General features: G+C 43.7%; 1 protein-coding gene across 3 annotated transcripts in view; it reads left to right on the top strand.

Annotated features, from left to right (window-relative positions):
- wdr90 (WD repeat domain 90) overlaps window positions 1-22911 on the top strand; it is a 40248-nt gene extending 17337 nt beyond the window's left edge. For all 3 annotated transcript variants that reach the window (XM_022236816.2, XM_022236817.2, XM_022236818.2), the window contains exons 16-37: window positions 6-241; window positions 767-906; window positions 1540-1801; window positions 2418-2588; window positions 3422-3550; window positions 4388-4515; window positions 5164-5204; window positions 5410-5684; window positions 6898-7089; window positions 9271-9448; window positions 10114-10317; window positions 11185-11426; window positions 14048-14192; window positions 14740-14860; window positions 15279-15456; window positions 16604-16723; window positions 17237-17447; window positions 17861-17991; window positions 19849-20028; window positions 20718-20840; window positions 21205-21289; window positions 21933-22911. In XM_022236816.2, coding sequence (XP_022092508.2) covers window positions 6-241; window positions 767-906; window positions 1540-1801; window positions 2418-2588; window positions 3422-3550; window positions 4388-4515; window positions 5164-5204; window positions 5410-5684; window positions 6898-7089; window positions 9271-9448; window positions 10114-10317; window positions 11185-11426; window positions 14048-14192; window positions 14740-14860; window positions 15279-15456; window positions 16604-16723; window positions 17237-17447; window positions 17861-17991; window positions 19849-20028; window positions 20718-20840; window positions 21205-21289; window positions 21933-22087 — 3647 coding nt within the window. In that variant the 3' untranslated portion in view covers window positions 22088-22911. The remainder of the gene's footprint in view (window positions 1-5; window positions 242-766; window positions 907-1539; window positions 1802-2417; window positions 2589-3421; window positions 3551-4387; window positions 4516-5163; window positions 5205-5409; window positions 5685-6897; window positions 7090-9270; window positions 9449-10113; window positions 10318-11184; window positions 11427-14047; window positions 14193-14739; window positions 14861-15278; window positions 15457-16603; window positions 16724-17236; window positions 17448-17860; window positions 17992-19848; window positions 20029-20717; window positions 20841-21204; window positions 21290-21932) is intronic.
- The last annotated feature ends 676 nt before the right edge of the window (window positions 22912-23587 follow it).

A 23587-nucleotide genomic window follows, 5' to 3' on the forward strand; every position in this document is an offset into this window, starting at 1 on the left:
TGCAGAGCATGAGGGCCCCGTGACGGCCGTGGGTATCACGGCAGACGGCCTGCGCATCCTGGCCGGCACGGCGACAGGCAACCTGGGCATGCTGGACATCGCCACCAGGAACTACACCACACTGATGCGGTCCCACACCGGCACCGTCCTCTCAGCAACCCTTGACCCAGCCAGGCGACAGCTGGCCACGGTGTCCGCCGACCACACCATCCGAATTTGGAATATGGATACCTTGCAGCAGGTGAGTATTGGTTGCTGACACAGAGAGGCTGCATCTAAATTTCTTGGCTACAACTGACGATTACACATACCCCAATAGAAACACTGATTACCAGCTGTAGCCACTTCTCACTGATATGTGTTAATCCTAGCCATAGCCAGTAGATTCGGACGTGGCATTATCTGTGGCGAGGGCACTGAAGCAGATTTCCTCGATGGAGCTGTCTTGAAACCTGTTTCCAGTTAATGATCATTTTAGTTAGAGATGTTCGTTGCACTGAGAGCCTCTTGTGCACAGAGCTTGATTTTGATGCAGTGAGACGATTGCCAATATAATAAAACTCACGAAGCTGTTTATTCAGTTTCTGTTGGAGCTGCACATCTACATGAATTATCTTTTTTCTTCATTAAATTTCGCATTTTGAAACCCCCGCTTTCTTGCCAACCTCGCCATTTTCATCTTTCAAGAAAGAAAAATTTAGAGCATTTGTTATTTCTGTGATGAGTGGCCCTTAACCTTTGCTTCGTTGATTTTTGACCCCTTTAGACCTACGACTTCAGCTCCCCCCAGGAATGCCCCTGTGTGGTCACCTTTCACCCCTCCCTCCAGTGCTTTGCTTGTGGCTTTGACAACGGCTGTGTCCGTGTCTTCAGCATCGCCAACACCAGCCTGGTGGCCGAGATGCGGTAGGCAGAGGGGATGCTTGAAATTTGAAAGATATTTTAAAATTGCACTTTCCTCTGATGCTAATGAGCCCTGAACTGGACCGAGAGAGAGCAAAGATTTCCTTGCAACGGAGGCTCCTTGGTTGGAACTGCACTTCGCTGGTTCACAAACGATTGAAATGCATGCATTACGGTCGCATGGCTACCAACAAAATGAACATTTGCAACCAACATGGCTCTTTTCAACCGATGAGGGGGTGCTTCTGCTCAAGGGGGAAAGCAAAACTCAGAGAGTTCTATTGAAACTAACCTGTTGAAGTTTTGGCATGAGTGTAACCATGCACAAATGCTTTATTCAAACTTTGTGCACATTTACTTATTGTTGGGTCAAGCAATCATTGTTTACACCAAATTCAAATATATATGCAAGTCTATGTGAGTTTTTAAGTTACTTCTGTGGGACACATGAGCTTGGTGGAGATCTTGCCGCTAGCTTGACTTTGCCTGTTTTGCATTTCCATGCAGCATCTGACTCGAAACCACAGTTGTACTGAAACGTTTTTTGGACTTGACAGTATTCATCAGTTAAAGAATGGTCTTAAGTCTCCCTTTGTTAGATCTGGTCACATTTTGTCATCAATACTTCACCAACAGACAGCACCGGGGCAAGATCACAGGCCTGGTCTACACACCCAACAGCCACTACCTCCTGAGTGCTGCTTCCCTGGGCTCCCTGGCCCTCTATGATGCCTCTCAGGAAGCCTACCCGTTGATGCGGTTGCTAGGTAACATGGTCGCCCGGGGGGAGAGGTACGGGCCTAGTGCTCTGGCCGTGAATGAGGACGGGAAGCATGTTGCATTTGTTGGGCCATCCGAATTCACGGTGATGGTTGTGGATGCGCGGTCCTTGGATGAGGCAAGTGTACTTCTCTGTTATTTGTAGTGAACAAACTATGCGCTCTTGTTTTAGTTACTTCAGTTTAATAATCTCATCGTTGCATCTGTAGATACCTTGAAGTGATTCTGTTAAAAGTTATACCCTTTGAGGAGATATTGTAGGCACTCTATACCAGTGACAGTACTGCGTCGGGCATGCTACAATTGAAATTGTATGGCAACAAGTTCAGGTTGTGACATCTTAGCTGAAGGAGTATTCCTAACAACCTGGTTGAATAACACCCGCAACATGGCCAACTAGAAGCATGAAGGAAATGAAAAATATCTCTCCTGTGACAGATACTTGTATACGTTTTTAGTGTTCTGTTATCAATGCTTTCAAAACTTGGGAATTAGAAATGAAATTGCAGTGAGTAGCATGGAGGCCTCCCAAGTCATGCAAAATTGCTGACGTTTTCTCCTCAAGAAAATCAACTTGTGTATGGTTACAGAATTACGGCACAAGTATATCATGCAGAATCTATAAACTCCTTTGCATGGTCTGACTCAAAGTTACATTGATATTGCACATGATCTCATGGTTGAGGGTTGGGTTTAGAAGTGATGACTGTTCATCGTTTACTTTGTCGTTACAGGTGATGCGTATTGATATCACATCCATTGTATCGGCAGACACTGAGTCTCCCATGATAGACACCGCAGCAATGGTCCGCTATGCTCCACACAGAGCCAAGCAGCTCCTGGTGGCCACCACCAACTCCCACCTGCTCAGGCTGGATTCACGGACAGGAAGGCTCATCAACAAGGTTGGCTGACTTGCAGAACTATCAAGGGTTTTTAATGCTCCGTAATGCCAGATTTGCATTTGGGCTCAATTTTATCCCAAGTGTGAACCAGCCCGTTAGAGTGGTTTATTTGACTGCTGGTTGGAAGAACAGTTCTTACGAAAAATCAGTGTGGTGGTACTGGTACTCACACTTGTCCTTGTACTCGAGTGCTTTTTCTGTACTTGTACTCATATTCAGGGAAATGCACTCATACTCAAGGAAATGTACTCATACTCAAGGAAATGTAGTCATACTCAAGGAAAAATTCCCTGTACTTGTACTCATACTTATGGAAAGGTACTCTACTACAACACTGCGAGAAAGTACATAATGCAATCACTGGTGAGGGCCTACTTCCACCGAAATACCGGATAAATGATTATTATAATTAAGTGCTGAGCTACTGGTTAACTAATGGTTGGTTTGTGACCCACCTTTCGCCTCTACAAAACTCCCCAGAGTTCAAATGAACTCTAGAAGACTGCTGTGAAATCTCACTAGGAACATCTAACAAAAGAAGCTCTTTGCAATAACAATGGATGCTCATTGTTAGTGTACTGTGATTCTTTTGTGAGATGTTTGTCGTCTCTAATGGGACCCTGGTTTTCTTTTTACTATTTCCAAGTGATTGAGCAGACTAGTCTAACTGTCACCAGCAGTCGATGCATGCAGTCGATGTAATAGAGCCAAGTTATCATTGCTCACAGTTTGGCTGCCGACTCGTTCTTAGGTGGAAACCAAGAACGAGCAATGTACATCACATTACTGCAGTCACAGGGCGGTCACTTTTTATGATGCATTCCAATCAACAGGTGTCCAATTTGCACCGGTCGGGTGTGACCGGCATGGAGGTGTGCTCGGACTGTCGCCACCTAGCCACAGCAGGAGACAAAGTCATCAAGATATGGGACTACCACATGAGGTTGGACATCAACTTCCAGGTATATCTGAGGATGAGCATTTATCGTCAGGTTTAAGTTGCACAAAGTTGGTTTTACTGAAATGAGGACATTCATTTACCTGCAGCATGTAGATGCGAGAGGAAAGCACCTTGACTTGGGAATTCTGCTCTGTGTGTTCAAATAACTCCCTTACTGGTGATGAATGGAGAATCTTGGATGACAGTCAAATACTGCCATCTCTGGCTGAGTTTGAGCGGCTTATTCTTGTATGTTTGCAAACGGCTCAATTTGTTGTTTGTGGGTTGACCACCCGAATGCCAGTGACCTACAAACTGGTAGTGGCAAGTAACATTCAACATGGTTGTGTCCATGTACGTGTTTTGAGGGTTGTTTGGATAACTGGGCTGAATTCTTTACTATTTAAAAAGGAAAATTAATTTCTGTGTTACGATGGAAAATTATTAAAGTTAATTTTGCAAAACTCCTCATTTTCTGCGGCTTTGTAAGCCATCTTGCTATTTTTCTTGGGCTGTCCAATAACCAATATCTTTTTCTGTGTGTTCCTGTAAAACGTGACAACAAGGTGATGTATGATCCTGTTCTGAGAACAGTGTTCTTGGGTCATGTTCCCGCCGTTCGAGCGCGAGACCAAGGAACCCATGTAGAGAACAGGCCGCCCTAACTCGACCACTTTGTGCCTGATATCCTCATGAATACATTACATATTTCTTCTTCTTAATGTCTGGCTCCATGTCTGGTGTTCCCCGTGAGCAGCCAGTGTTCTGGCCATGCGCCATAAAGCCATGCTTTCTACTGCTGAGGGAGTAGTTGTTATGGAGTCCATACTGTTATCATTGATGTAATAATTTCCAACAGGTGTTCATTGGCCACTCGGAGAAGATTCAGCAGGTGGCATTCACCCCTGATGGCCTGGGACTGCTCAGCATAGGGGAGGCTGTCTACTTGTGGGACTTCTATGGCACCAGTCGGGATCACCCAGCACTGTGAGCATTGCGGGCATATTACAGAATGAAGAGCCTGTCTTGTTGTGTCTTATTTGGGCCAAATGTCATGGAACTTTTGAAGCTTACAGATTTGCTGAGCGTAGAAAGTTAGGTTTGAAAGAAGGTTAACGGCCAAAGTTCTTCTTGATAGATGTTGATTTTGAATGACTTTAAGCTGAATTGTTTTGATTAGGAACTTAAAAGAATTTGCAGTTTAGCAATTTTACTTGTAAATGCAATGGTCCCTGGTCTTACCTTCATTGACCTGATACTTACAAACCTTCTTGTCTGTTATGCTTAGAAAAGCAGTGTTTTTTTCTTAGACTGTTCGTGGTATAACAGACACTCTGACCTCAGTTACATATGCTGCTGAGGCAAATAAGTTTTCCACCGCATTGAAACATTTATTCTATGAGAACATTGCTTAGATATAGTAACACAATAACAGAAACTGTCATCCCCACTTGTGCCTTCACTAAAGTTGGTAGTAGATTGAACTTTAACCCTAACACTCCTCAGTCCTCCAACAGGTGAAGGATTGAGGAGGGTTAGGGTTAATTAATTTCTTTTACATAAATGAGGGGGGGAGTCACTGCTTATTATAAAAATTTCATCATGTTTTATTTCTGTTTTGTTTGTTCTTAACAGAGGAACTACTTTAGAGACTGAACATTTTTTGAGCCAATCAGGTAAGTATAGCTTGTCCTGCGGTATTTCCATGAAGAAGTATGAGTGCCATGTCCACACAACTCTATCCTTGATTGTCTCAAAGTCTTGGAAGTCTAAAGGAATTTTGGTTTAAACTCATTTGCATCAGGTTTAGTAGACTCTCCCAACAACTAATCAGAAAATCCATGGGTTTTTTTCATTAAAGAAGTGTCTCTGAAATTGCAGGATCAAGACCGCAGCCACCGCGCAAAAGCCCCGTCCGCCGAAGTCTGGATATGACCGGCAGTTTACGTCCCCGGGACAAAGCCCCCATGCCGAGCTCTCCGACTAGACTTCTAGAGGCCAGTGACACATCCACAGTGGACAAGGAGGAAGAGGAGGGCATCTCATTGCTAGGCGGGGTTGAGCGAGCAAACAAGGATGCGGAGACGGAGGTGGTCCTCATTGGGCCGGAGTCTGCGAGTCGGTCCAGTATGGAGGAGTCGAGCGTCACAGAAACAGTGAGTGCTGTCAGAGCTTGCATGTGTCTTTCATGACGGTAGCTTGTTTGTGCCAAAAGAGTTGCTTTGTGTTTGTAGAGTCTGTTCATTCCATGCTTGGACTGTTGATTCCCAGTGGTGTAGTCATAAATTCAAGTGAAAGGCTAATCTACCCACTCTGTGCAAAAAAAAAACCCTACACCGGCGAAGAAACGGCAAAGAAACGAGAGGCTGGTGGGTGACTCTCTCCACTTTGCACTCGGTACCTGACAGGAAACCCTTAAATCTGACTCAGGCTGGCCAGCCGACCTTGCAAGCTCGGTGGTTGAATGGTTAAAACCTCTGCACTGGTAAGCAGGAGGTATTGGGTTTGAGTCCTGCCCGAGTAAGCTTGTGAATTTGTTTGCAAGCTCTGAGACAAGCACTGAGTATACGGTGTTATGAATCTATACGTCGGTGTGAGGGCAAAACCCGTCATTAAAATTAACATCTCCCCAGTGCAAAGTATATCGTGAATTTAAACCTTTAGATTCCATTTAAAATGGGTCACTCGCCAATGGCTTCCTGTCCAAAGGGATGCCATTCCTGTGTGAAAATGCACTTCCTCTTGTTGTCGCCTCCTGACTCACTAATTTGGTGTTCTGCAGTGCATGCGACAAGTTTTCCTATTTGAATGCACACAAGACAACAAGTGCACATGCATGAGAGGAGAGCGCATGAGTGCAAGGCAATGATGGAACATGAAGCCCCAGTGCTTTCACTTGAAATACTGATCCCTCACTGCCAAGCGGCCTATCCATACACAGAGCGCACTATTGAGAATGCACCTGACTACAATCCTGGCCAAATCTCATCGGGCCTCCAGCTCCCTGAGCCCCTCTCAATGTTGGGTCTCAGCACGCGACTTGCGCTCCAGCTGGAGATGATAACATTGACCGGGGGAGTGGGGGACCTGCAGAGTCTATGGTTATTGACATGTGCCCCAACCATTTTGTCTAGGATTGTAGGTGTAGGAAAAAGCACAGACACAACACAGTGATAATGATTCGTCAGGAAGTATGGCAGAGGTATAGTGTGACCGAGACCCAGAATTGTCAAAAATGTCACAAACAAACAGGCCATTTTCGTTTCAATACATTCTGGCTTTGATATCTCGTACTCTCTGTGAAGCTGGTTTTCATTTGACTAATCAACAAATTAAACTGAATTTGGGTTTGGATTTTTCCCCCTGAAGGATGAAGCTCCACCGGTGGAAACCCTAGGGACAAGCCCACGCATCCAGAGACACCGCAGGGCAGAGCCAGGGATGGACCCCACAGCCCCACCCCTGCCAGTCCTTAAGCCGGCCACTGACAAAGCCAAGCAGATGAGGCCCAGTTGCTACAGCCACTTTGTGGCAAGGGAGAACCGCACACAGATGGCGCAAGTAAGCCAAGGTTTACCTCTAAACTTCTGCCAGTCATAGGATTTGAGCAGGAACTATTGAGGGTGCTGTGTAGCAATCGGTAAAGGTCGAGGTTTGGGCGGTCTGTTCTTGACACGGGTTTCTTGTTCTCGTGTTCGAAAGGCGGGAACACGACTCAAGAACACTGTTCTCGGAACAGGATCACACACCACCTCCTCGTTAGGGTTTTACAGGAAAAACTCATGAGATTTTGATTTTTGATTAGCTGCAAAAGTGGAGAGGTGGCTTCCAAAGCCATAGACCATGTAGACAATGGGAAGTTTTGCAAAATTAACATTAATTATTTTTTGAAACACAGAAATGAATGTTCCTGTTTATATAGAAAAGAATTCAACCCATCCAAAACTTAACTCTCGAGTAACGTACATGGACGCCGCCATGTTTATGTTGTTTGCTTCTTCCAGGCGTTCGAGCGGCCGACCCACAAACAACAAATCGAACTGTCCGTGAACATACGGGAACAAGCCGCCCGAACTCAGCCAAAGAGTCTTGTGGGAAAAACATGGAACAATCTCTACACGAGACCATTGACTATTAAAGTAAAGTTTGTCAAATTTATGTGTATCTTTACCACATCAGTATGTATGTAGGTACGTTTATATATGTATACCACATCAGTACTCGTGTCTTGAAATGAAAATACACTCAGCACAGAACTGATAGATGGGGCATTGATAAGTTAAACTCTTCAATAGACCTTATATGTTGAGGCGGAGTCAGAGGTTGTTCCTTGTTATTTAATTTAGTTGCAGTGATTTTACAAAAGGTTCACTCAAGCTTGTCCCAGAGAAGGAAAGAAGTACCCTCTTACGTAACGTCATATGCATAAGGTCTGTATTTATCAAGATGTATTTTTGCGTTGGGGAGATGTTAATTATATATAACAGGTTTTTTTGCCCTTACCCAACGTATATTAATAAGCACTGTATGCTCAGTGCTTGTCCGAGAGCTTGCGAAAAAAACCTCACAAGCTTACTCGGGTGGGACTCGAATCCACGACCTCCAGCTTACTAGTGCAGATGTCTTAACCACTCGACCACCGAGCTTGCTGGGGTCGGCTGGCCGGTCCGAGTCAAATGAAGCAGCGGGTACCGCGAACTTTTATCAAGATGTTTTTTTTGCGTTGGGGAGATGTTAATTATATATAACAGGTTTTTTTTGCCCTTACCCAACGTATATTAATAAGCACTGTATGCTCAGTGCTTGTCCGAGAGCTTGCGAAAAAAACCTCACAAGCTTACTCGGGTGGGACTCGAACCCACGACCTCCTGCTTACTAGTGCAGATGTCTTAACCACTCGACCACCGAGCTTGCTGGGGTCGGCTGGCCGGTCCGAGTCAAATGAAGCAGCGGGTACCGCGAACTGTTATCAAGATGTATTTTTTTTTGCGTTGGGGAGATGTTAATTATATCTCGGACAAGCACTGAGCATACAGTGCTTATTAATATACGTTGGGTAAGGGCAAAAAACCTGTTATATATAATTAACATCTCCCCAACGCAAAAATACATCTTGATAACAGTTCGCGGTACCCGCTGCTTCATTTGACTCCGACCGGCCAGCCGACCCCAGCAAGCTCGGTGGTCGAGTGGTTAAGACATCTGCACTAGTAAGCAGGAGGTTGTGGGTTCGAGTCCCACCCGAGTAAGCTTGTGAGGTTTCGCAAGCTCTCGGACAAGTACTGAGCATACAGTGCTTATTAATATACGTTGGGTAAGGGCAAAAAACCTGTTATATATAATTAAAGGTCTGTATTTGTTTGAAGCCTGGCTACTTTGTCCTGTAGTCTTGTGATAGTCTTCTTCTCAAGTATGCATTTCAAGTTCATTCGGTCATATTCTCCCTTGATTTGTCAAAGGGACTTTCCCTACGTATCTGTCTACATCTTCAGCAACGTTGGTGCCCTGTAGAATTAAGAAAATTCAGTTTTCTGGACCAGTCCATGGCTGGGATTGTTGCACATCCAGGAAATCCTCAGCGTATTGCTACCTGTAGTGTAAATAACTGTCCATCCATTAACGTTTTTCTGAAAGATTACTGCACAGCGCCATCATTGGGGCCTTCAGAGTATGCTGCACCCTCATGCCGGGGTTTGTTGGTGCAGACATCCACATTTTTCAGATTGCTCTGTCCTTTTCCAGCGGCGGTATATAGCCCCTCCCAACCAGGCTGGTATGAAACTGAAGTCGGTCCTTGGGTACAACGGCAATGGCAGAGGGAACCTGGTCTGGCACCCTGACACCGGGCTGTTTGCTTACACTAGTGGCTGTATAATTGTCATTGAGGACCTGCATACCGGGACCCAGAAGCATCTCATGGGTAAGACATGGTAACATGGTAGCTAATAAGTCTCAGTAAAGATTTAGGCTGCATCCAAATCTGTTGTCTAGAGCTAGGTCTGGGTCTTTGCTCCATTGGAAATGCGTGGAGACGCGTAGACAATAGACCTAGCCGTAGCTCTGGAGGCCCGTTTCGGACACGGCCTTACTCTTAACCTACCACGATTCCTTTAAGTGGACTTTAACTAGATAGCCCTGACAATTTGACCACTGCTGTGCTGAACTCATGTGTTTGGTTTGGTAAAAAAATTTGGCATGGCAGTTGCACAGCTTCGAGAACCACCCCGCTTGGAAAGTCGAGTTTGGCATGGCAACAACCTTTGGCTCAGGATCGGTTACTGCACCATTGCCATCCTGTGCGATAGCGTCACAGTGCTGTTCTAAGTACCATGCAATACTTCTTGCTAAATACAAATGCATTAGAAGTTGGTACCACCGACATCAGTGGTTGTTCTGCCAAGTTGCCATGCACAAATATTCACGGCTGAACATAATTTTATTAGGAAAGAAATGCAAATAAATGCATCTCAATACACACCAAACCTCTTGCATATTATGACTGTCAGAGTCGCACCTGCTAGTTTAATAACAGGTGCGCATTAGCAAGAGGCTTAAAAAAACCACAATTTCTGTTTCCCGTTGTAGGTCACGTGGAGGAGATCTCCACGCTGACACTGCAGCACGACTGCCAGGTGCTAGCCTCCGCTTCAGGCGCTAATGGGCTCGCCGCCAGCCAGATCTGCCTGTGGGACGTCCAGGGGGCGCTCTGCAAGAAGGTGCTGTCCTACCACGAGCATGACGTCATCTGCCTGGCCTACTCCAGGGATGATAGATTCTTAGTCTCAGTTGGTAAGAAAAAAAGTGGTCAACTTCAACGTTTAATTTTCCTTCTGGTGTTTCAAGCTACTTATTGTGAAAACTACAATAAGCTCGACTCTTGAAACAGAATTCCACAGTTAAGAACAAATGGTCTCCGCTTGGCAGTCTAAGTCCAGGCAAATGCGACAGACAGTTGTGGCGTAGGTCCAGATTTCCATGGGTAAATCCAGATCTAGATGTGACCTGTACTGTGAATTTATTTTGATCAAAGTTGTGCTTAAAAGAAACTGAGACCTGATTGGTGCGGCTGTCTGTAATTGTAAAACACTTTTGTAATGAAATGTGGCTGTACAGATGCGTGCGAGTTTGTTTCCATTGTGCAAAGTGCACTGCTAAACTTTCAGACGCACTTTTTTTGCAAGTGCCAGTTTTCTTCAGTCAAAGATTTTGCTGTATGACCACAATTTACAGTTTGTGAAGTGTAATACGGCTCACTTACATTTTGTAAATGCAGTATGATCCAAATCTTATGCCACGTATCCTGTGATGAAAATGTATTCCAATCCCCCAATTCGTTATTTCATCATCTTTTGTTTTTATTTTCATCAGCAAGAGCAAGTTTTTATCATCTGATTTGACAGTCTGATAAAAATGAACGTTACGTGGATGAAAAATGTTCAGAGTTCCTGTTGATTTCCATCGTGCAAGATTCAAAGGATTTTAATCTAGAATTACATTGGTGATTTCTGACTTATTTTGTTAAGTTGGGACACGGAATCACAGAGCACTTTGGTTTTGCCCATATCACCAGAGAGATGACCTTGAAGTGGAACTGACTTTGTTGATATTCCCTTCTTTTTCAAAACTTATCATCTGTCCATCTATCACCTTCCTCAGGTGATTACCGGGATTGTACCCTGGTGGTGTGGAGCACCCACGACTACAGCCTCCTGGCAGCCTCCAAGACGGCCAGACCCATCCACGCCCTGGCCTGGGACCCTTACACTACCAATGAGTTCTGCTCGGTCGGTGAGACGGGCACGTTGCTGTTCTGGCTTCTGGACGAGACCCAGGGCAGGTTCAGCCTGAACGTCCATGAGGCGGACGTGCCTCAGGACCTACTGGACTCAAAGCACATGGTAAGCCCACACATAGTTAGGTCACCTACTCAGTGAGGACATTCCTTGTGTGAGGACATTACATTGTATACACATGGTTAGGTTGCCTACTCAGTGAAGACATTCCTTGTGTGAGGACATTACATTGTATACACATGGTTAGGTTGCCTACTCAGTGAAGACATTCCTTGTGTGAGGACATTACATTGTATACACATGGTTAGGTTGCCTACTCACATTCTCCAGAGTGAATACCAAATCTGAACACGAGATCAAGATATACTCATGGTGGACCCCACCAATGGCTGAAGGATTTTTACCAGCGGTTGTGAAAAACAGCTTTCCTGTAATGGTTATTCTGAACAGCTTATGCAGCTCTTGTTCTGTATATAGAGTACCCTGTGGATCTGCTAATTTCATTGTTCTGTACATAGAATGCCCTGTAAATCTGCTGATTTCATTGTCTTGTGCATAGAGTGCCCTGTGGATCTGCTGATTTCATTGTCCTGTACATAGAGTGTCCTGTGGATCTGCTGATTTCATCGTCCTGTACATAGAGTGCCCTGTGGATCTGCTGATTTCATTGTCCTGTACATAGAGTGCCCTGTGGATCTGCTGATTTCATTGTCCTACACATAGAGTGCCCTGTGGATCTGCTGATTTCATTGTCCTACACATAGAGTGCCCTGTGGATCTGCTGATTTCATCGTCCTGTACATAGAGTGTCCTGTGGATCTGCTGATTTCATTGTCCTGTGCATAGAGTGCCCTGTGGATCTGCTGATTTCATCGTCCTGTACAAAGAGTGTCCTGTGGATCTGCTGATTTCATTGTCCTGTACATAGAGTGCCCTGTGGATCTGCTGATTTCATTGTCCTGTACAAAGAGTGCCCTGTGGATCTGCTGATTTCATCGTCCTGTACATAGAGTGCCCTGTGGATCTGCTGATTTCATTGTTCTGTACATAGAATACCCTGTGGATCTGCTGATTTCAGTGTCCTGTACAAAGAGTGCCCTGTGGATCTGCTGATTTCATTGTCCTGTACATAGAGTGCCCTGTGGATCTGCTGATTTCATCGTCCTGTACATAGAGTGCCCTGTGGATCTGCTGATTTCATTGTTCTGTACAAAGAGTGCCCTGTGGATCTGCTGATTTCATTGTCCTGTACATAGAGTGTCCTGTGGATCTGCTGATTTCATTGTCCTGTACATAGAGTGTCCTGTGGATCTGCTGATTTCATTGTCCTGTGCATAGAGTGCCCTGTGGATCTGCTGATTTCATCGTCCTGTACAAAGAGTGTCCTGTGGATCTGCTGATTTCATTGTCCTGTACATAGAGTGCCCTGTGGATCTGCTGATTTCATTGTCCTGTACAAAGAGTGCCCTGTGGATCTGCTGATTTCATCGTCCTGTACATAGAGTGCCCTGTGGATCTGCTGATTTCATTGTTCTGTACATAGAATACCCTGTGGATCTGCTGATTTCATTGTCCTGTACAAAGAGTGCCCTGTGGATCTGCTGATTTCATTGTCCTGTACATAGAGTGCCCTGTGGATCTGCTGATTTCATTGTCCTGTACATAGAGTGCCCTGTGGATCTGCTGATTTCATCGTCCTGTACATAGAGTGCCCTGTGGATCTGCTGATTTCATTGTCCTGTACAAAGAGTGCCCTGTGGATCTGCTGATTTCATTGTCCTGTACATAGAGTGCCCTGTGGATCTGCTAATTTCATTGTTCTGTACATAGAGTACCCTGTGGATCTGCTAATTTCATTGTTCTGTACATAGAGTGCCCTGTGGATCTGCTGATTTCATTGTCCTGTACAAAGAGTGCCCTGTGGATCTGCTGATTTCATCGTCCTGTACATAGAGTGCCCTGTGGATCTGCTAATTTCATTGTTCTGTACATAGAATGCCCTGTGGATCTGCTAATTTCATTGTCCTGTGCATAGAGTGCCCTGTGGATCTGCTGATTTCATTGTCCTGTGCATAGAGTGCCCTGTGGATCTGCTGATTTCATTGTCTTGTGCATAGAGTACCCTGTGGATTTGCTGATTTCATTGTCCTGTACATAGAGTGCCCTGTGGATCTGCTGATTTCATTGTCCTGTACATAGAGTGCCCTGTGGATCTGCTCATTTCATTGTTCTGTACATAGAGTGTCCTGTGGATCGGCTGATTTCATTGTCTTGTACATAGAGTACCCTGTGGATCTGCTGATTTCATCGTCCTGTACATAGAGTGCCCTGTGGATCTGCTAATTTCATTGTTCTGTACATAGAATGCCCTGTAAATCTGCTGATTTCATTGTCTTGTGCATAGAGTGCCCTGTGGATCTGCTAATTTCATTGTCCTGTGCATAGAGTGCCCTGTGGATCTGCTGATTTCATTGTCCTGTGCATAGAGTGCCCTGTGGATCTGCTGATTTCATCGTCCTGTACATAGAGTGCCCTGTGGATCTGCTGATTTCATCGTCCTGTACATAGAGTGCCCTGTGGATCTGCTGATTTCATTGTCCTGTACAAAGAGTGCCCTGTGGATCTGCTGATTTCATTGTCCTGTGCATAGAGTGCCCTGTGGATCTGCTGATTTCATTGTTCTTTATTCTTACTGTGGCAGTGTTATTTCATCTTGCTTATCTCAGATCCTGGGCGATGTAGCCTTCACCAGTCTGCAGTACGGGGGAGACAGCGTGCTATATGTAGGTACCAACACTGGAATACTTTCAGCTTGGGATACCAGGCACAACTCATGCTTCATGCACTGGGATGCTGACTCGGCAGAAATAGGTACGTCCAAGAGACAATTCAAATTGTCTTGAGACACATTTCAAGAGTTCTCATAGTCTCCGTACAGAGGACTTATTGAGTTTTTCTTTGTTTACGTTTTATGTGTCTTGGTATGTCAAGTTTCTTAAGCAACAAAAATTATTTAATGGAGCCCTTATGTAAAGCTTTTTAAAATCATTTTGTTTGCCAAGTACCTAGCATGAATAATTATTTGTTGTGCATAACCTTGAATAACTTTGTTTATTTAACTGTTCTCGTGGCCTCCTTTTGTGGCAGTTCTTACTTTCACAAATCTATCTTCATGCAAAATCTTTCAAATACTGCAAGTGTATTTGACAAATAATGCCAAATAATGCACTTGTATTTTTTAAAGATGTTCAGAGTTGTTGCACCCAATGCTCTATTGAAAGGTACACATTCAGGCAAAGTGCGAGGAGATTGCTTCTCATGACTGTAGAGACAACAAGGCATGCATTACGCTTATTGGTTAAGTCTCTCCCCAAACAAGAGCATAATTAAGGTATGAATTTCCTGCCCTGTCATGCAGGGTTGATAGTGAGTCGGTTTGGCAGCAGTCGTCTGATCACTGGTGGGGCCTCACGGATGCTTCGGCTGTGGTCTGTGTACGGTGTCGGGGAACTCCGACTGGCTGCTGGGTTGTCCAACGGGTAAGTCAAATTCTGTTACCTGTTAGTCCATCTTAGTCGTTTATCAAGTTTTCGACAAACATTACAGTGATGGATTGAGAGCTGAAGTGAAAGCAGTCCTTCCCTAGCCAGTTTTCATGTTTGGAAATATTATTTCACTCTTTAATGGGAATACCTTAAAGGTCTAATGAAACTTTTGTGCAAAGTTTTAATCGAGTTTAGAAGTCCAATCACAAGGAGCGTCATAGGTAATGTGATAAGAGAAATGTCTTTGTCACAGTTCATGTGACTGGTGAGTGGTCATTAACTAGACAGGTTACTGGAGACTTGCAATGTGTGACTTGTAACGATTTGTTGTGTCGTTTGAGCAACTTGAAAAAAAAAACCAACGGATTGGCTGTGCTGATATTTATGTCTGCCCTTTCCCCCTGCTGCACAGTCATGTCGGCCAGGGTCTTGTCATGGAGGATGAGATGTCATTAGACGGCACTGTAACGGCGGCAGAGTTCGACGACACCATGGACATCGGTGTGGTAGGCACCACGTCTGGTACCCTGTGGTACATCAACTGGGTGGAGCGGAGTTGCATCAGGATAGTCAGTTCCCACATCGGCAAGGTTTGTAGGCTGCGACCAGATGCAATGTTTGCGTTGATGGGCTGCAGCTCATGAATTAGAAGCTGTTTCTGTACGCGCGAGATGGCCCGTCTCGGGTCCGTTTTGCGGAAACCTGTCAGCAATTGTTGGAAACGGTGCTACAAAAGAAAAATCCCACTGACGTTATGGCCTTGGTGCACTGATACTTACATGCATGAGGCTGTCGCTTTTGGTACGTCTCATTAAACCTTACCCTGCTTTGTGCAAAAAGGTCAAAAGATATGCTGATCTGTAGGATGTCATTTCATTGGGCGGTGACATTCATTTATTTATCCTTTCATTTCTTAAATCAATTATTTTTTACTTCAACTTGTACTATGCCGTTGATCATTATTAATATCATTATTGAGTTACCAAGCACAAATGTGCATTACGAGATAAGGGGAGCCAGCCCCACTGGATACTGTCAGAGTTGAATCCTATGATGTGAGAGTCGACTTATTGGATCTTGATGTACATATTAGGCTTCTCAATTTTAAACTGTTGTATAGAGTTGCTTTGAGTAGGGTTTCTAATTGGTATACAGTGGAAGGTTTGGTCAATTATAGATATGAAGTCCTGATATTCATTAATTGCCCAACTTTGGTGCCTCAGGTGTTGACTGATCATGACAAGTACAACCTGGGCCCACTTTCATGGAGCTGCTTAAAAGTTAGCAAAAAAGTCATGCTAACGTTAGCAGAAAATTTTGATAACCCAAAGCAGTATTTCATGGCGGTGCTTGGTGAGGTAGTGCTACGGGTTGCATGCACATAGGGATTCTATTGTCACAGTGCTAAGTTTCAGCAAATTTTTCCTGTGCTTACTGCTTACGGTCTCCATGAAATATGTGGAGCCTCTGTTAGCCTGAAATTGTGTGCTAAGCAATGCCGTGAAATTGGGCCCTGTAATTAGGTCCTCTGTTAGTGATAAGCATATATATATTTTATTGTTATTTTCATTGTTTTTACTTTACTTTAATACTCTGCTGTTATTGTCGTGTAACGTTATAGGTGTAAACCGATGAGCAATGAAATTTCATTTATGGAGTAGTAAAGTTTTGAATGGAATTGATTCATCTTGAAACTGTTCTTTGAGGACCCCAGCTTGATGTCATTTGTTTCCTTAGGTGAATTCCATTGTTTTTAGTGCCTCTGATTACTTCGCCTCATGTGACGATGACGGCAGCCTTCGTCTCTACACATTGACAGACTTGGAACAGACTCTGCAATTCCAAGTCCTGGATCAGGTATTGGAAATCTTTTTAATTCTGACTTAATGCTCAGAAGTAATTTCCCGGAAAGTCCTGACAGTTTAACAAATGTTTAGATGTTGATGATTGATGACATAATTTCCCAGGATCTGACAGTGAATATTGTCCATCTTGCTGTTGTAGTCACAAATGAACATCAGAGCTAGAGACACTGTTTAGTATTCAATGACTGGTTTGAATGTGGGATTTTTGGAAGGACTGTATGTCACCTGACATGGACTTTGGGTGTCTTTTTTTCCCTTGAGTTCTGCTTTTCATTGGATGCATCTGTTGGTCAAAAACAAATCTTAAATTCATCATTCGAAAAGCTATCAAGCAGAGAAATTTCACAATCCAATTCTACAGTTGTAGCAATGTGATGTGGATCTAACTTTAGCCATCGAACTTGACCGACCATGTCAGACTTGAATCGATTCCAGGCTTGGTAGACCAGTCTGTATATAGTTTTAGTACAGTTTTCAATGTGTTCTTCTTTTTGAATCTGGGCAGAGCTGCCATTGCATGGCCTTCAGCCCTAATCCGGTGCCGACCAGTTCCAGCCAGGTTGTTCCAGCTGAGAAGGAAGGCCAGGCACTGCAGCGAGTGGTAGCTGGCTACAGTGACGGGACGGTGCGTATCTTTGACCTAGATCTGGTGGAGATGGTTCTCAAGATGCAGCCACACGGCGTGGCAGTCACCGTCATCAGCTTCTCTTCTGATGGTCAGTTGCCATCCTCATCTGTATTTCCTGTCTGGCGCTCTCATTGTCAGAGGAAAACGGCTAGTCAAATTGTTTTAAAAATCAAAATCTGTCTTAAAATTACTTGCTACAAGTTGTAGGAGATTGCTACATATGTAGTACTAGTGGGGCACTTTTAACTACCATCTTGCATGTGCTTTTTGTTTATATTTCTGCAAGTGTAAGGAGCAATCAATGCAAAGAATATGGCCAGGGAAATTATTGTTGCACTTTTTCAAAAGTGTAGTGCATGATACTTGTTTTGAAGAGTCTGTTAGTAAGAGAATTTTTTTGGGGGGGTTCAATTTTAGTGGCAGAGTCTTTGACTTCAGGGTATTTGGTAAAAATTAATACTTTGCTACTGAGGTTTAGTGGAGCCTTTTCTGACTTCACAGGTCACGTTGTCCTGTCTGGTGGCACAGATGGTATCATAGCGGTCAGTTCTCCAACCACAGGAATGACCATGAGAGTCATTAATGACCACAGGGGAGCACCGATAACTGACATGCATGTTACTAGCAACCAGGTATGTCACACTACCTACTATTTTTAATTTGCTGTGTTTAAATGAAAAACTAGTCGTTAACCATTTCCTGCAGGGGCAGTTATTAATGTTGATGATGCTGGGGTGGGATATTTGTCATTTTTTCTGTTTTCAAAATTCTTTAAAAATTCCTCTCTTCATTTACTGGACACTTACAAGCACGTAAAGGACTATCTGGTGTCCACTCTAGCCTGACAGACAAAATCTATTGACGCCTGAGTATTTCAGCCAGGCCTGCAGCCTTGTAAAAAGAGCCCAGATTGTGTGGTGTTATATAACTTTCTTTTGTTCACGAACCTGGCTCAGTGTGCTGCTGACCTCTTTTCAATAGGGGCCACTGCAGCATGCAGCGGTGCTGTGTGGCTCATCGCTGCGGTGGTGGAGCGCTTTTGTCCCTGGTGATAATCCGCTCGCTCTAAATGCCCCAAACCGTGGTACATGTATACTGTTTCAAAACAAGGCTGGATTATCTCCACTTTTGAGAGTGAAAAAATGTCGGTAATTCCCAGCAGCCTGGTCTTTTGTTTGGAGTACGGTCTTTTGTTACAAGGCCCTGTTCCCTTTGTCCGAGTTCGGAGACCCCGGCCACGCATATAAAGCGTACATGTCCGGATCTGAAATCCCCGGCAGGAAGTGGTTAAAACAGCCTGTCATAGATGAGACTTTGATGTTTGGAGCATGTTCATATCATTTCCCAAGGTGCTTTTTGTTTTGAAGATGTACTTGAAATGTTTCCAAATTTATTTATTGACAGCAAAAAAGTCTTTCTACCAACCTGGTACATATTTTGTCTTTTCTTTCACGTTAATTTAAAAAGTCAGTTCTGGAACATCTGACTTTAAGTCAATCCGAGGTAGAGGTTTCTGTCTATGTAATCTAACATAAGAGTATTAGCTTCTCTTGCCTGTGGTCAAATGAAATGCTATCGTTAACCACATGGTACTGGCTGCCTGCTTTAAATTGAATTACCCTTGGCTGTTGACAAACTAGAATTCTGGGTCCTATGAGTTTGTGGTTTATCAAACATGCCCACCTTTTGTGTCTGGAAGCTAAGTCTAGGTTTTCACTGGTTGCAAGGACATGTACATGGGCGAGTGCTAACTATTAACCACTTCGTGCCGGGGCATTTTTCAATGTTGAGGATGCTGGGCCGGCATGACTATCATTTTTTTCCATTTTCAAAATCCTTCAACAATTCATCATTCCATTTAACAGTCGTTTATAGCCACACAGAGTAATCTTCAGGCACTACTCTAAGTTGACAGGTGACCTTCATTGACGCCCGAATATTTCAGCCAGGCCGGCCTGCAGCCTTGTAAACAGAGCCCAGATTGTGTGGTGTTAAACAACTGTCTTTTGTTCACGAACCTGGCTCAGTGCACTGCTGACCTCTTTTCAATAGGGGCCAGATTAGCATGCAGCGGTGCTGTGTGGCTCATCGCTGCGGTGGTGGAGAGCTTTTGTCCCCGGTGGTAATCCGCTTGCTCAAAATACCCCAAACCCTGGTATACGGTTTCAAAATAACGCTGGATTATCACCACTTTTGAGAGTGAAAAATGCCGGTAATGCCCAGCAGCCTGGTCTTTTGTTCAGAGTACGGTCTTTTGTTACAGGGCCCTGTTTCCTTTGTCCGAGTTCGGAGACCCCGGCCACACATATAAAACCATACGGCTCCGATTTCGGAGTCCCCGGCTGGTAGTGGTTAACACAGTCACAACTCTGGCAGCCGATTGGAGACACACCTAAAAAAGCTGATCAAACTTGTTGAAGTCACTGAAAGGATTGCATTCATTCGGTGGAGCTTTCATTGGCTTTTAATTTTTTTTTTACTTACTGCAGGACGTAGAGCTTGGACTTGGCCTGAGGTCCCCCCACCTGTGGCTGGCCGCCAGTGCTGACCGACGGGTCAGTGTGTGGTCATCGGATTGGCCCAAGGACCTGTGTGAGATGGTGGACTGGCTGAGCTTTCCGGCTCCGGCGTTTGCCCCGGACGGAACGGTCATTAGAAAGGGGGATATCGTAAGTACATGTAGCTACTTAAACCATCACTAGATAAATGCATGGTTTGGCGATTCTTACAGTCCAGCGCTGTCACACCAAACATTTGGGTACACCAAACATGCCCTTGGCTCCAAAATCTCCATACACACGGAACTTTTACTGGACAAACGCTTGATTTTCACTTAGCAGTACAATTTCCAGTGACAACAACCCGAATGTTGAAATATGGAAGGAAAATAACACAGGTCTACATTCAACAAAGTGCAATTCCAATGTATTTATGACCCACCATCCCAAAACCAGGCGGAAGTCGGTATTGGTGATGTTGGACAATTTTTCTCCTTCAGCTTTTTTTCACTTTTAAAGTGATCCACGTAAATCCAAATTCCGTCAGCAGTGAGCTTCATACGGGTAGTGATAGCTGTAGAACCCCCGTAAAAATCTGAACAGTTGAAGTTCCACTATTTTGGGATTATGAAGTTACCTACTTCAGCCTGGTTTTGGGATGGTGGGTCCCATTTTAATGTGGGTTTTGATGTGTAAGTTGGAAGTATTCTGTTTGCTGTAGCAGCGTTTTACTGTAGTTCCGTTGAAACTTGACTGGAGTTCACGGATATTGATGCTGTGTGCGCTTGTAAAGTCTCACCAGGCAAAGTATGTTGAAGTTACAGTCAGCCAATGTGTTATTGCTGTTCCCTTTCTGACAGGCTCAGTATCAGCTTCTACCCCCTAGCCTGGCCCGTTTCTCCCCTACCGATCAGGATATCATCATCTACACTGGCTATGGTATGCAGAAACAGGTCCAGTTCTACAGCATTGCTCAGAAAAAGGTGAAAAGCCTCGTTCCTTTTAAACTTGCGAGAAATAAAAAAAAGACAATGCGATTTACTTTTCCCCCTAATTTTTCAATTTGGAAAGCATGGATTTTACACGTTAAGTTTTGTTATGCCGTAATATTGCACATGTCTTGAAAAAAAGACTTCATTTAAATTTTCTATGAAGCAGAGAACTGTAGAACTTTATAAACAAACTGTTATTATCGTGTAGGTATTGGTAATTGTCATTTCATGAATCAAACTGCAAAGCAAGAAGACTTAATAATAACAAGGTTTTAGCTTGTTAGTGGTCACGGCGTGTAATATACCTCTATCAATATATTGAAGTAAAACTTTTTTCCTGTGACTTGGTCGATAGGTTGTGCGTACCACAGCACTCACCCACTGGGCAAGCACGCTGGATGTGAGTCCAGGAGGCCATCTAATAGCAGTAGGCACAGCTGGTAAGTATCCGCTAAGAATCTCCTGCGGCAGGTTGTGAAGGAATTGATGGGATTAAGATACAGTCCAGGAAATGCAAGGACTGTATCTGAAGCTTGATTTTCCTTGACAAGGACAAATTAGGAATTTTCCCCATGTTTTCAGCGTGGTTGTGGCTTTCTCAAGTTTCTGGAGATTTCTGGAGATGCTTCAGAAAAATGCGGAGGCGTCAAGGGTACCCGCAGAGTGGCAGTTGCTTGAGCCAAAAATAGGCTTTACTGTAAAAAGAAATCACTGAGTGTGAGGCGCTTAATCGGGTGACATCCTGGAAACTCGGTAAATCACTGAGTGGGGCGCTTAATCGGGTGACACCCTGGAAACTCAGTAAATCACTGAGTGTGAGGCACTTAATCGGGTGACATCCTGGAAACTCGGTAAATCACTGAGTGTGAGGCACTTAATCGGGTGACATCCTGGAAACTCGGTAAATCACTGAGTGTGAGGCGCTTAATCGGGTGATATCCTCAAAACTGATTAAATTTGATGATCTGCTTAGAATGAAAGCCATCTGATGGTAGAATGTGTCATATAAACCACATGTATGTGAAATTATTTTTTCATATTAATAATTACATCAACGCCAACTTCATTTGGTGTTTTTTACAGAGCGCTTGATCAAATTGGTCGACTACCACGAAAGCAGTTTCCAAGATTTTGTGGCCCACAATGATGCTGTTCAGCTAGTTCGCTTCACTCCCTCTGGCAAGCTTGCCTTCACTGTGGCACACAATCAGATCTTGGTGTGGGAGGTGACCATATAGCAGGGACAGCCTGGGTGTAATGTCATCAATGTCATCAATACAGAAATTTTAGGATCTGCTGTGCTTTTGTGTATTTTTATGCCAGACATGTTCCCACTGGTTATCTGAAAGTTTGTACATTCAAAAAACTTTTCAATAGCACTTGATTACTCACATGAAAATGCTGCAAGTGTGGGAAAGTTGGGCAAAGTAAGAGTTAGTCATTTTTTTTTCTAAGTCGACAAACTTTCTTGAAATAAAAAAAAATTGATGTTATTGAAATGTAATAGTATTTTTTATTGAAAGGTGTGCAGAAAAAGTTCTGGCTTCAATGCCTTTAAATACTGAGGTGAATGCAGTTCTTTCAAATAGTAGTTTGCTGTGCCTTTGAGGTTTGAGTGTATATTGATATAAACTATTTGTAAATATGTACATGTATATGTGTAAATTTGATAGCTTCCGTTGTGATGTCTTACAGATTTGTAGTGTTCGGAGTACTTTTTTGCTTTGGATTATTTTAAATTTACTTTGGTGCCCATTTGTACATAAAAATTACGTTTTTACCAGATGTGCCTTTGTTAAAAAGGACACTGAAAACATGTTGACATGGTTGAGAAGAACAAAAAGTCAACAAAGAGCTTATGTCTAGACATACATGTATCTATTAAACCCCTCTGCCGGCAAGGCTCATAACAAGGCTATTTGCAGTTGTCCTGCAAAGTTATAGTACATTCCACATTCAAGAAAAGTTACATTGTTAGCCATGCTGCTAAGTCTTTACATCATTAAGTGAACTTTTTAACATTTAAAAACATTTGAAGAGATGGAACCATTTTGAATCTGAATTTCTCATCAGGGGTACTTCTTGAAGTTCTTCCATTCAACCATTTTGAAAATGCTTCCTGCGCAGCTTAAAACATTAAAAAAAATGCCAGATAACGCTTACCCTTTGTATTAGCAAAAATGAAAACTTAAAAGGAATTTTGCATACTAACCATGAATCGCACAGTGGTTCCCCCCAAAAGTGACCTCGCACTAGTTGTCTCTTAATCTCAAAAAGCAAGTTAGATTTTGATCCATGTAAAGAAAATATAAAAAAGTCAAAGTCACAAGGGCCACCTGTTAACAGTTTGCAAATCTGACTATAAACTAGAATTTCAGAATATTTTTACTGAATCAAATCACAATTAACAGGGCACGAAGAAATTCAATCCTCCACTCCTGTCCATGTTTGGTATCCTGAAGAAGATGGCGAAGAGGGCCTTGGCATTGCATGCTAAAAGCTGACTCCTGCAAACAGCACCATGCACCAGCACCATGCACAAGGTAATGGGGGATATTCTCCCTCCTTCCTGATGTTCAAAAGACAACCCAAGCTCCCAAACGACATGATGCTTCCTACTCATCACCCACAAATGACAGTGACATAGAGTGCCCAATCTTCACTGGAAATCTCCTGACCAGACAAAATGGAATCTTGTCAGGAAGGAAAATAATTCTAATAAATTCCCAGTGTGAAGG

Source organism: Acanthaster planci, linkage group LG07 (assembly GCF_054643075.1).
Source record: "Acanthaster planci isolate LZ-2023a linkage group LG07, COTS_SCS, whole genome shotgun sequence".
NCBI classification, from domain to species: domain Eukaryota; kingdom Metazoa; phylum Echinodermata; class Asteroidea; order Valvatida; family Acanthasteridae; genus Acanthaster; species Acanthaster planci.